This window comes from Takifugu rubripes, chromosome 14 (genome assembly GCF_901000725.2).
Source record: "Takifugu rubripes chromosome 14, fTakRub1.2, whole genome shotgun sequence".
Taxonomy (NCBI): Eukaryota; Metazoa; Chordata; class Actinopteri; order Tetraodontiformes; family Tetraodontidae; genus Takifugu; species Takifugu rubripes.
In genome coordinates this window covers 9917438-9931228 of record NC_042298.1, presented here as the reverse complement: position 1 = coordinate 9931228, position 13791 = coordinate 9917438, and the positions used below count along the sequence as shown (strand labels likewise).

Genomic DNA, 13791 nt, shown 5'->3' with positions numbered 1-13791 from the left:
AAATGATACAAAAACAAACAGAACTTTTTTTTTTCTTCGTACATAGCTTACAAAAGGAAACCAACTCATCCATTAATGCTCGCTTTAAATAGAACGGTGACTCATTCATGATTGTCATATAGTACTAATAAATAAATGTAAAATCATGAAATAAATACTAACTTAGCATGGTTCTCCCGGACAGTGTTGTGTTTGATCGTTCTGTACAGAAGTGCCTCGGTGAAAGTCTCACGATTCTACTGCGACTGAAATGTACAAAACTACGGCATCTACAGTATACGCAACATCCTGAAATTTAGGTGGACACATATGTAGTAATATGATTCCTCTTCTCTCGTCCGATTAACGTTGCTGTCTCACGCACATTGTCCACAGATATCCATCACCTTTTTTTTTGGACTGCTTTTTCTTTTTTGTTTGTTTCTTGTTAAGTTGATCATCTTTTGTTTATTGACATCCGATTTATTCATGGGTACGATGAGCTCCGGTTGTCGCTTGGCTGGATGTGCGCTGCTTGGGCAGCGGCGGAACGGTCCGTGGTGGACGATGGGAGGCCTGAGACAGGGAGGTGACTCATCGGACCGGACGCCTCTGCGGCGTCCTCCGTTGGCGTGTAGCTGTAAAATGCTGCTCTCTGGAGTGGCTTTGTTTACTTTGGTCCCTTTGCCTTGGCAGCACAGAATAACTCCGCTGCGTGGTAACTGTCATGGCCGCTGTCAGTGTGACCCAAAAAATATGGGTGAAAATATCACTATCTTTTTTAAAAAGGGGATTCTATTCATTAAGCAACAGTTCTCAAAGGTTCTTCAGTGCTTTTCCAGTTTTTTTTTCCCTAAAAGAATCATTCATCCAAACTTTTTTTTTTTTTTTAAGATTTTCTTTTTCCTTTTTTTTGCCGGGGGCAGTAAAATGAACTTTTTTTTTTCTGATAAGTCATTCTTTCGAAAGTCCCTGCAGCGTTCCACAAATAACCCCATTTGTTGGTTAATTCTCCACATTTTTCTTTTTTCTTTAAAGAGGAGTAGGGTTGAGGAGGCTGGGTAGGAAAAAATAAAAAGTAGGATCCAGAGAATTAAAAGTGCCCTTCAAGCAAGTTCAGGTGTGCCGTTACCCTCTTGCCCATCTCGTTCTGTCTGAGGAACTGGATGTTAAGCTGCTGTCAGCCAGTTCTGGATACTGCTCTACAGGAAGTACATAGTAGCCATCGTAGCCTTGTACTTTACCTGAAGTTAAGAGCTGCTGTCTCTCACCCTCTGTCCAGAGACGGCTGCCTCCTTTCCCGTCCTGGCCCTCTGTTGTTCCTTGCTCCAGGCCCCAGCCAAGGCTCTCTGCCTGGCCAGTTCCAAAAGTCTTACCTTCTCTTCGTCCACTACATCCACGGCGAGCCCGTAGCGAATGCTCAGCACCAGAGAAGGAACCGCAAACCTCCACGGTCACTCCTCTCCTCGAGCGACCGCTCACTGTCACGTTGATTCCGCTCTCCAGCGACTTTCGCCCGTTGGTGAGCCCCAGTGCCAACAGGTCGCTGTCAGCGGAGCCCACTTTAACAAAGTAGTGGCAGTCCTTCCCATCCTGGGTATAATGGGTGCCTTCAAGGTACTGGGCACCGTTGAGCACCAAAGCAACTTTACGGCTGTCTTCGCTGGCCAAAGCTGACACGCCGGCTACCACTCTCCCTTCCTTCAGAGCCAGCATGACTCCTCTGCCTATTATGGGGGTGCTGGTACCGAACCAGTGACCTGGTTTGTTTTTGCGCCTTCTGCGTTCCTTGTTTAGGAGACGACCCTCCAGGGCCATAAAGGCCTGGTTGTGACGCTCTGCCGCCTGCTGCACACCTGTGATGAGCTGCAGGGGAACACATCGGACATTTCACTCACTCGTATTGTCAGTTTCCTGCAGTATATTAGCGGCTACTAGCACCATTATTAAAACTGACTCATATGCGTCATCAATCATTTTCATGCAATTCGTAACCACTCTGCTTCTGTTGGCAATGGTTTTCAGAACCAAAGTCAATACCTGTCCGTTCTCACAGTGCTGGGTGGCCTGCAGCTCATATGGCGGCTCCACAAAGTACAGCGAGTGTCGAGGGAATCCTGGGATTATGTTGCTAAGCTGGAAGCCAAACATCACCAGCCAGCTCTTCACATCTACAGAAGACGGGAAGGGCGAGAATTTACCCAATGGCAACAAATGTATAAATATTTTCATATATAGTTGTGTTTTTTTTTTTGCCATTAATTAAAGAGAGCCTCTGTAACTCTTTGAGGTACAGTTGCAGAAACCACCTTAACCAAATATTTTTTTCCTTTTACGGCGAAACCCGAGGCTGATGCAGAGATGTGTCTATTATCTGCCCATTTTTCACTTGATACTCTGCATTATTCATGGACCTCTATGTTTTAAGAAATGTTTCTGTTTCTGTAAAATATTTACCAGGCCTAGAGTGGTAAAATGAAGGTTGGAATGAAATGGACAGTTCTGATTAAATGTCCTGCCACCTCCCATGAAGTAATGATTAAATTATGTAGAATTACTCATTGAATGCTCTACCTGTGACATAATCTTTGACGTCCAGCATGTCACTCAGGGGGTTGTTGTTCTTGAACATGTACATGTTAAGCGGAGGAAGATCTCTCCCAATCTTGGGCCACATGCTGTAGTCAGGCGAAGTCCAGCGCCCGGCCAGAACGTCGTAGTCTCGCTGAGTGAAGTGGACCAGCTTGGTCAGAGGGTCGTAGAGACCACCGTGGAAACCGATTACCAGCTGGAACTCTGGGTTTGAGTCCAGGTACACTTCACCATAGGGAGTGTACTGAACCTGAACGACACAAGAAGAACCACTTTGCTTTTAGTGAAATCCTCTCTGACTCCCATGAAAAGGTCAGAACCATATTTCATGTACAGAAAGGCACCCCAGGAGCTCACGATTGAGCCTGGAGCTGTTTTCAGAAGTGTTGTCAGAAGCGATGTAATATTCCTCTCCACTGCTCGCCTCCATGGCGAACAAGTGTCCCTGATCATGACAAGGAAATTTAGTACGTTTGTAATGTTCACAGTAATACATTTCACAATGAAATTCTGCAGTCTTTTGGGGTTTTACGAGACAGAATATGTAATCTGTAGCCTTGACACCATGCAAATGCACCTGAAAACTCCAGCGGGTTCAAAAAATTATTTATTAAGTCTTTCTCCAATTTGTCTCGATATAAAATGTTACACTCTGTGTTTCCTTTAAAAAAACTAGTCCAACCTGCAGGTCGTAGTAAAGTGATGAGATGTCCGAACTGGAGTGGTTGAAGATGTGCGTGACCCGGGTCGGATAGTTGAGGTCAGCATAGAAGAAACTGCAGGTGTTGTCCCACGCTGTTCCTCGTGGACACCCTGCGTCCCAGTCTGTCATAGTGATAGTTATTCCAGTGGCCAAACACAATAACCCCAAGGAGTTAAACGACTACAGGCCAGATGCCCTGACCTCTTTGGTCATGAAGTGTTTTGAAAAGTTACTAAAGAAAGAGGTCCTTACAAAAACTGAGCATCTTCTTGACCCGCTACAGTTTGCTTACAGGGCCAAGCGAGGTGTAGAGGATGCTACTGCCACTCTGCTCAACCTGCTCCTTAAGCACCTTGAAGGTAGCAAAACACATGCTAGGGTTTTATTTGTTGATTTTTCATCTGCTTTTAATACAATTCAACCACACATTTTAGTTGAAAAGCTCTTAAAAAATGTAACCTTGATTTAATATGGTGGGTTGGATTCTTGATTTTTTAACTGATAGAACTCAGCGGGTAAGGGTGAACGGTTATTTGTCTGGGGAGATGTTATCCTCTTTAGGATCCCCTGAGGGATGTGTCCTGTCACCGCTTCTATACATTCTCTACACTGATGATTGCCGTAGCCAGTATGACAACAGACTGGATATATTTTTAAAATTTGCTGATGATTCAGCTATTGTCAGTCTTCTCCACGCAGATGACACTGATCATGGTCCTGTTGTGGATGGTTTTGTACTCTGGTGTGATAAAGCATTCCTACAACTAAATGTGGCAAAAACTAAGTTCATGGTCATTGACTTTAGGTCAAAGCCCCCTGCTGTCCAGCTCACCACCATTAAGGGTCAGGCGGTGGAGGGGGTGGAGACTTATAAGTACCTTGGTACCGTTATTGATAAGAAGCTGACTTTTAATGCAAACACAGAAATGCTTTGCAAGAAGGGTCAGCAACGACTGTTCTGTCCCCGCATACTGTCAAGGTTCAATGTGGAATTTTTTCCACGGATTACCTAAGGACATAGTATCTGATCGTGGTCCACAGTTTTGCTCGCAAGTGTGGAGGGCCTTCTGTTCGGCGCTGGGAGCTTCGGTCAGCCTTACGTCAGGGGTACCACCCACAGGCCAACGGGCAGGCAGAGAGAACGAACCAGAGCCTGGAGGACGCCCTAAGGTGTGTGGCAGCTCAAGATCCATCCTCCTGGAGCACCTACCTGCCGTGGGTGGAGTACGCCCACAACTCCTTGGTCTCTACTTCCACTGGTCTGTCCCCCTTCATGGCTTCCCTGGGCTACCAGCCTCCATTATTTGAGGGCCAGGAGGAGGAAGTTGCAGTACCGTAGTGCAGGCCAACATGCGCCGTTGCAGGAGGGTGTGGAGGCAGGTCCGCACGACTCTATTGCGGACCTCTCGTCGTTCTCAACTACAGGCCAATCGACACCGGATGCCAGCTCCCTCCTATCAATCAGGTCAGAAGGTCTGGTTGTCCACCAAGGACCTTCCACTCCAGGTCGAATCCCGCAAGCTGGCTCCTCGCTTTGTGGGGCCCTTTGAGGTGGATCAGATGGTAAACCCCGCAGCCGTCCGCCTGAAGCTTTCCCCAGCGTTGAAAATACACCCCACCTTCCATGTTTCCAAGGTGAAGCCAGTCGCAGAGACGGAACTGGTTGCCTCGTCTGATCCTCCACCCCCTCCCCGCATTGTGGATGGAGGTCCTGCCTATCTGGTCCGGAGTATCCTGGACGTCCACTGACGAGGTCGTGGCTTCCAGTTCCTGGTCGACTGGGAGGGGTATGGTCCGGAGAAGCGATTGTGGGTTCCACGCCGGTTCATCTTGGACAACAGCCTCCTCCGTGACTTCTACCGCGCCCACCCGGACAAGCCTGGAAGAACGCCCGGAGGCGCCCGTTGAGGGAGGGGTAATGTCAGGTTCCCAGCTTCTGGGAACTCTATTGCAGGTTTCTTCCTGCAGGGGGCGTGGTGGAGCCATGGACTGGCGCACCTGCAGCCTATTGGTAATCTAGCCACCTATTTATAATTTTTCTTTTTGGATTTTGGATTAAAACTTTCTTGTGGTCTCCACTCTAGTGATGGGACGATGATACCTCAAGGAGTGTATTGACACACTACACAAACTGTGTCGGCACTGTATTGGTCACCCACTAGTGACCCCTGCAGTAGTTATAAAATGATTGGAGGTAAAGGAATTCCTTGTTTGCTAAACTGAGTTGGTATGTAAAATATAGCAAAATTTGAGTTACAATTCAGAGTTACAATTTTTTACTTATGTACACACATTTTTTGTTAACTTAACTGTTAAATCATATGAAATAATACAAAAAAGTGATTAGTTTATGATTTTTTATTGAGAAACAAAAGTTTTTGGAGTGTCTTTGCTCCAAGGCGATTTTTCCTCTTAGACACCAGCTCCCCAGCCTTAGAAAATACTCTTTCACACGGTGCAGATGACGATGGTGAGCAGAGAGTTTTAAGTGCAAGCTGAACAGAGTAAAAACTAAGGTGGCGAATTGCATTCACTTGTTAAAAAATAGACACCCTATCTCATGATTTCGAAATCAGGATCTCGTTATTATGAGATAAAATGAATAAAGCAACTGTAAGGCTTTTTAACTGACTATCATATGTATCACAGGTCATTCACTTGATAAGGTGAGCGCAATGCGCCACCGTTAAAAATTGTATATAACAGTAAACAATGGTCAAAGGAGAAAAAGATTTCCCTTGTTTGGAGTCACAAGATCAAAATTATTCCACAGTGGGGAAAACTTCTTAGAACGATCCATAATTGCGCAACTGCAAAACTCCATCCAACAAACCCACGACATGTCGATACAGTTTGTTTCCTTATAAACACACTTTGGCGTGGCACATCCAAACGATACAATTCCTGTATCGGTCACGTGATTTTTTCTTAAAGCAATACACGCATCGATACGGGGTTTCACTCTTGAGCTCTCGGCACAGTGCTGACGCACCAGTGTCGCTCGTCCATCACTACTCCACGCCTTTTGATTTTCAACAACTCTTCAATAAAGCTTCTCGGAAACCGATCCGCCACTGCGTGCTGCCTGCTTTCGGGTCCTGGTACAACCGTTCCTAACATAAACTTCGCATTTTGCCACCCACGAAGGCAAAAATTCCACTTGTGTGAAATGTCCTCTTTCTTTTACTTAGTTTCTATCATTGTTTAGCTCGCTGACTCAGTGAGCGGTGTCGTAAGGTCAAATTACCTTAAGGTCAAATGGGGCCTTAAGCAGCTCCTTCAGCAGCAGACTGTTACACCCACGGTGTAAAAAGGACGATACCGCAGGTCATTCATCCCAACTGCAGTCAGATTGTACAACATTTACAACTCTTAATGTAGCATCAATAACCCATGGTTTTGGCAAATTTTTTCCGCACTACTTAATCATACTACCTCCGGAATGTCTTATTTGCACATCTCTTATTTGCACCTTCATTTTTCTTCATATTGCCTGACATTCCTTCTGTATATAATTTTTAATTTCTGTATATAATGTATAATGTACATAGTAATGTACATAACATAAGAGTCTTTTTTTCCCTTTCTTTTAGTACTATACTGTACTGTACACCACGGGCTACCGCTGTAACACGTGAATTTCCCCGATGTGGGATCAATAAAGTTTATCCTTATCCTTAAATGACCAGGAACCGTCGTAATTGCGGTGGCTTCTGAACAGCAAGGGCAGCGGTTCTTCCAGCAGCCAATCACCGTCTCGGACACCCTTGTAGTCAGAAAAACACGAGACGCATTGAGTTTTCCTCTCAACTATTTCTGTTCGTACATAGTCAGCAGGCTGTTGGCTGACATCAAACACCATTCAAATTATTATTTACCACAGTAGTGAAAGAAAATAACTCTACAACATCGCTGCAGCTGGATACCAGTACAAAGGTAGGCTGGAAATAGAAATACTGTGTGTTTTAAAGCTGGAATAATCGGAGAAGAGACAATCTGTGTTGGGGGCTGGGGCCCGCAGGTGCAGGTTTTCTAATGATCTTTATTTCTTTTTTTGTCGGACAATAATGAATGAATATTGCACCAAGAATTAGATCACCCACACCATATTCGGCATTGATATTAATAGATTTATAATACGAAGAGTGTCACTGTAGTGACGTCATACAGGATAAAGACACTGGCTGACTTGGGTCTTGGTAGAGAAAAACAAAACTCCATTTAAATGTGCGCTAACAAAGACTCGAGTTACCGGTCTGTAAATTCCTACGTTTGTGTTAAAAGAGACCTTGTGACTGTGATTAGTTTCACCTAATTGGGTCCCAGAGGCCGTCGTCTTCTGTACATCGGTTACCGAGAATCTGCGGGGGTAAACAAAGGCTGCTAGGTTACCCAGCTGCTGGATCATATGGAGAGGCCTATACATGCAGCTGGTAGCTGTAATTCTCGCCCGTCAGGTGCTCCATTTCCACTTCATAATGTCTAATGAGAAGCAGAATTTTGAGTTGCTGTTTTTCAGAACATTGTGCCCTATGAACACTTGACAGCATTCATGGGTGCCCTTCGCCACAGAGTTACACAATCAGGGAAAGTCCAACAGGTAGGGCACTGATTAGTTTAATCATTATGACAGCATACATTTTCAGATTAATGGGCTTAGATGTCCCAAGTGTGTTGTGTTTGTGCGTCAAGGCCTAAATAGTGTTTTGAAAGCATTGTCTGAGCTTCCCCAGACAGACACATGACTAATTAATCTCCTAATAATATTAATATTAACACCGGATTAATGGTTGGTTCATGAAGATGTTTGAGAAGGTGATGTAATAGCTGGTCCAGGTCTAGGGGACCTTTGACTCTATGCAGTTTGCATACAGAGCTGATAGAGGCGTGGAGCATCCCATTCTGATATTGCTTATCAGCCCGTGCCACCGCCCAGAGAGCCCCGTGCTCCACGTTAGACTTCTTGAAGTCAGTTTGTGCATGGACAAATCAACAAGTCTGCCGATGACTCTGTCCTAATGAGTTTGTTTGAGGGAAATTGGATCATGGCCTGGTGATGAAGGAGGGAGTGGAGATGGAACAAGTGGATGCTACAAATACCTTGGAACTGTGCTGAATGAAAAACTTTGCTTCCAGCCTAACACAGAGGCTACCTTTAAGAAGGACGAACAGCTTTTGCATTTTATTTTCTATACTTGTCCTTGTCTATCATTGATGCAATACAGTCCCCATTGTTATTTATTATCCTGTTTGTTTGTTGTGTGGTTTTATTTTAATGTCTGTCTACAACCGCAGGACAATAAATTTGACTGACTGATTAATTGATCATTCCAAAAATCAAGGTACATTCATGTTCTAAAATCTTCTCAGAAACACATTTTCATTAAACACAAACGTTGAAGGCAAGGTGACCGTGGTAGTTATTTTAGATGGTGCTGAACACGTCAGCCTTATTGGTGTCAGATTACTGATTATTGCCGATCCCCTTGAAAGTACCGGTAGCTGAAGAGGCTGAAATGCACTTCTCGGTTAACCTTTGGACACCCGGCCGATGCCAAATTTATAGCACTTTTAAACCAGGGTCGTCGATAAGGAAATAAAATTGCCTAAATTGACTGTCCTCTGCTCCTCTCAACACATTGCGCTGCAACTAAAAGCGTGATTTGACAGAACAGGATATCTGGTGTTTCCTGTGTCAAGCGTGAAAATACAAAATTGGTTCACGTCTGCGTTCTTTGCAATCCCCTCATCTCGCAGGGCACAACTGATGGATCCAGTGTGCCACACATCAGTAATGATGTTAATCATCTGATTGACCACTCTTTTAATAACATATCCCATGTTTTCTATTCTCAGCATTCAGTTTTCCTGTAGGCTTTTCGTATACATTTACTATAAAAGCTACTGCGCTAATTTCCTGCTCTAAAACATTTAGTGGAAGGGTGGACGTGACATTTGCTAGAGGCAGCATCAGCCTGGCTATTCTGTCTGTGTTTTTTACGCCTGCTTTCCTTATCTTCCTTATCTTACCCCCCACAGGGGAACAAGATGCAGAATAATGTACGAAATCCCAACTACCCCCCTGGTCCAATGGGTGCTGCAGGTCCTTATCCTGTTCAAGGACAGCCCCCTTATCAAGGGTACCCTGGACAACCACAGCACGGATGGCAGGGGGGACCCCCACCTGGGCCTGTGTACGGAGAACCTCCCAACAGAGGTGAGCGGTCACGTAGACATATAATGATGCAGATCTGTGCAGCAGATTGTAGTCACATAAGTTGAAATCCAGTTAAAATAGTTTCATTATATTAAAATATTCATTACATGAACGATATTTGGAGGTAAAAATGTAAATAAGGACTTTTAGAGATTAGTATAAGATAATTCCACACTAATATCACATTAAACTAGCTTTAGGTCATTATGCTCAAAATGTATACATGCTGTAATGTATATCATCATATGGACATGCATATCCCTTAGTCTGCTACTATGGCAACACACCTTTGTCATTCACTGTATCATGAGTGACCATGAGTAAGTTAGTAAGTTCATTAACACGAGAAAGGGGCGATTTCTTTGTTGAGACCCCTTTTTTGTGCTCAGAAAAGATCGTCAAAATCTCAAATAATCTCACACGCCTGCATGCAGACATGTGACTGAAAGTGAAGAAGAAGAAAGTGTGTTGTTGAAAGCAGTGGTGCGTCCTGGAAGCTCTTATCTGGGCTGAGGCTGAGTGACATTGCATTGCCATGGTAATGTGCCTCACATGAACACAGCGAGGAGACATTTGGTCATGTTATGACACTCCAGCCGACCGCTGAAGACTTGGCAACTCTGGTCTGTTTAGTAAAGGAGAAGCCTCACAAATTTCATTTGTGTCTCCTATTAATTCCTTTTCTGTTCTTCAGATCCTGCTTGTGTTCCTCCTTTTATTCCCCCAGTGCATGTGGTGGTGGAGGACAGAAGAGAGTACAACACAGAGACGAAAATACAGGCCTTACTGAACGGCTGTTGGATGGTTCTTCGTTGCTCCTTCTGTTTGGACATGCAGTCGGAATAAAGGCTGTTTCCGAAACCACACACTTGTTCCCTATTCACTACTCACTACATTAGATTAGATTAGATTAGATTAAACTTTATTGTCATTACACATGTCACAAGTACAAGGCAACGGAATGCAGTTAGCATCTAACCAGAAGTGCTTAAGTAGCAAACAAAACTGTGATGAGGTATAAACAATATATACACACAATAATATATGTTTATGATATCAATCTATATGTTTGTATTTACAGAGTTCACAGATATGTAAAGGGTATATACAAGTCATTGCAACCAAGATAAATATATACAGTATACAGGCTGTAACTATGGTGCTGAATTTCCTACAGGATCAATAGAGGCTATTTATGCAGTTTTTAACTATGTGTATGTTTTGACTATACAATAATGATAAAGTATGGTAAAAATGTGAAAAGTATGAAAAGCAGCGCAAATAAACGGATGTAGGTAGTGCAAATAAACAGATGTAAATAGTGCAATTATTGTAACAGATGTAATTAGTTGTGAAGGCCCGCCCATGTGTTTTGTTTTGTTTACCCAGAGACTGGGTGGGTCGTCAGTGAGACTGGTTTCACCTGCGAGCTGGGAGGAGCCAGAGGGCATAAAAGGGGCGGTTCTCCTTTGTCTCTCTCTCTCTGGCAGGGCTGCTGCCACCATACCTCGTGGCTGTCTCATCATTTTGGTTTGGGTTTCTCAATAAAATCTTTAGATGATTTGATCTTTCTGTGTGCTGATTCCCTCTTTTTGTTACAACTTTGAGCCAAGTCGTAACACTCGAGCGGCCAAGACAGGGGCAGAGGAAATCACAAGCTTAACCTCTTCAAAAGCTTGCTGACACAGGGGTGACCACTCAAACTTTGCCTTTTCACTAAGGAGACTAGCAAGAGAGGCAACCACAGTAGAAAAGTTCCTACAAAATGCCCGATAATAGCCTACCATGCCCAAAAAGCGCATGAGTTCTTTTTTAGTTGTTGGTGGGGAAAATTGATCAATGGCCAACACTTTGGCTCTAACTGGACGAACGTGCCCCTGACCCACCACCTTTCCTAAGTAAGTTACAGTAGCCCTGGCAACCTCACACTTGGCTAGATTTATTGTCAGATTTGCCCACACAAGACGGTCAAACAAAGCTTTGATGTGCTGTAGATGGTTTTCCCATGTGTCACTATAGATGACAACATCATCCAAGTACACCGCACAGCCATCCAAGCCGGCCACTACTGTATTCATTAATCTCTGAAAGGTAGCTGGTGCATTTCGTAACCCAAATGGCATAACTTTATATGAATAAAGCCCTGAAGAGGTTATGAATGAAGCAACGTCCTGAGCACGCTTTGACAAGGGCACTTGCCAATAACCCTTCAAAAGGTCAAATTTACTGACAAATTTTGCCGAACCAACCTGATCTACACAATCCTCCATCCAGACGGGGTTATTGTGCCTGAAGGGAGGTAAAGTGAGAGGGGTCGGAGTTCAGCAGGGAGACAGCAGTGGGGAAGAAGCTGTTTCTGGTAGTGATGGGACGATGATACCTCAAGGAGTGTATTGACACACTACACAAACTGTGTCGGCAGTGTATTGATACTGTGTTGGTCACCCACTAGTGACCCCTGCAGTAGTTATAAAATGATTGCAGGTAAAGGAATTCCTTGTTTGCTAAACTGAGTTGGTATGTAAAATATAGCAAATTTGAGTTACAATTCAGAGTTACAATTTTTTACTTATGTACACACATTTTTTGTTAACTTAACTGTTAAATCATATGAAATAATACAAAAAAGTGATTAGTTTATGATTTTTTATTGAGAAACAAAGGTTTTTGGAGTGTCTTTGCTCCAAGGCGATTTCTCCTCTTAGACACCAGCTCCCCAGCCTTAGAAAATACTCTTTCACACGGTGCAGATGACGATGGTGAGCAGAGAGTTTTAAGTGCAAGTTGAACAGAGTAAAAACTAACTGACTATCATATGTATCACAGGTCATTCACTTGATAAAGTGAAAACTACTATTGAGTGCACTATGTAGTAGTGATTTGACGAGCGACACTGGTGCGTCAGCACTGTGCCGAGAGCTCAAGAGTGAAACCCCGTATCGATGCGTGTATTGCTTTAAGAAAAAATCACGTGACCGATACAGGAATTGTATCGTTTGGATGTGCCACGCCAAAGTGTGTTTATAAGGAAACAAACTGTATCGACATGTCGTGGGTTTGTTGGATGGAGTTTTGCAGTTGCGCAATTATGGATCGTTCTAAGAAGTTTTCCCCACTGTGGAATAATTTTGATCTTGTGACTCCAAACAAGGGAAATCTTTTTCTCCTTTGACCATTGTTTACTGTTATATACAATTTTTAACGGTGGCGCATTGCGCTCACCTTATCAAGTGAATGACCTGTGATACATATGATAGTCAGTTAAAAAGCCTTACAGTTGCTTTATTCATTTTATCTCATAATAACGAGATCCTGATTTCGAAATCATGAGATAGGGTGTCTATTTTTTTAACAAGTGAATGCAATGCGCCACCTTAGTTTTTACTCTGTTCAGCTTGCACTTAAAACTCTCTGCTCACCATCGTCATCTGCACCGTGTGAAAGAGTATTTTCTAAGGCTGGGGAGCTGGTGTCTAAGAGGAGAAATCGCCTTGGAGCAAAGACACTCCAAAAACTTTCGTTTCTCAATAAAAAATCATAAACTAATCACTTTTTTGTATTATTTCATATGATTTAACAGTTAAGTTAACAAAAAATGTGTGTACATAAGTAAAAAATTGTAACTCTGAATTGTAACTCAAATTTGCTATATTTTACATACCAACTCAGTTTAGCAAACAAGGAATTCCTTTACCTGCAATCATTTTATAACTACTGCAGGGGTCACTAGTGGGTGACCAACACAGTATCAATACACTGCCGACACAGTTTGTGTAGTGTGTCAATACACTCCTTGAGGTATCATTGTCCCATCACTACTATGTAGAGTATAGGGGGTGGTTTTGGACACAGTGAATGTGTTCCCAGAGTGCACCCTCTCTCTGTGTCTCGATCCTCGTCACGCTCTGTCTCAGGCTTGTCCGTTTTAAGGCTCTTTGGCACTTTATGCAATGACGTCTGTATGGCCCTCCTGCCTGCCCTCTCCCCAGAACAGCCCCTTCCCCTGACTCCTCCTGTACCCCAGAGGCCCCAGAGGTCAGGATGCCAGCGTGCTCTGACAAGAGTCATGTTTGATATGAGCTCTTTCATTTGCACATTAGTTGTCTTAAAATGATTTCCCATAAACGCATTTTAGGAGACAACTTGATTTGTCAGAATTTAAAATCTATTGGCCTATTTGCTTGTTTTGTTTTTAAAGGAATATATATATAGTGAAAAACAAACAATCTGTCAGATCTGCCTTTTGCCTTCGATCTGTTCGTTGTAGAAAAATCTTAAAACAATTTATTTGCATCAAATG

At 43.4% G+C, this 13791-nt stretch overlaps 1 protein-coding gene across 1 annotated transcript; it reads right to left on the bottom strand.

Annotated features, from left to right (window-relative positions):
* Window positions 1-1107: 1107 nt before the first annotated feature.
* LOC115252457 (teneurin-2-like) lies at window positions 1108-2174 on the bottom strand. Its single transcript, XM_029847720.1, has 2 exons — window positions 2020-2174; window positions 1108-1845 (listed from the first exon to the last, which is right to left on the bottom strand). Exons 1-2 carry the CDS (start codon window positions 2128-2130, stop codon window positions 1108-1110), a joined length of 849 nt encoding a protein of 282 aa, XP_029703580.1. The 5' UTR covers window positions 2131-2174.
* Between the last annotated feature and the right edge of the window lie 11617 nt (window positions 2175-13791).

Excerpts from the sequence above, each read along its gene's own strand:
- LOC115252457 (XM_029847720.1), bottom strand. The coding sequence starts at position 2,130 with ATGTTTGGCTTCCAGCTTAGCAACATAATCCCAGGATTCCCTCGACAC. Across the intron at positions 1,846-2,019 it reads AGCACTGTGAGAACGGACAG|CTCATCACAGGTGTGCAGCA; the intron begins GTATTGACTTTG and ends GTTCCCCTGCAG.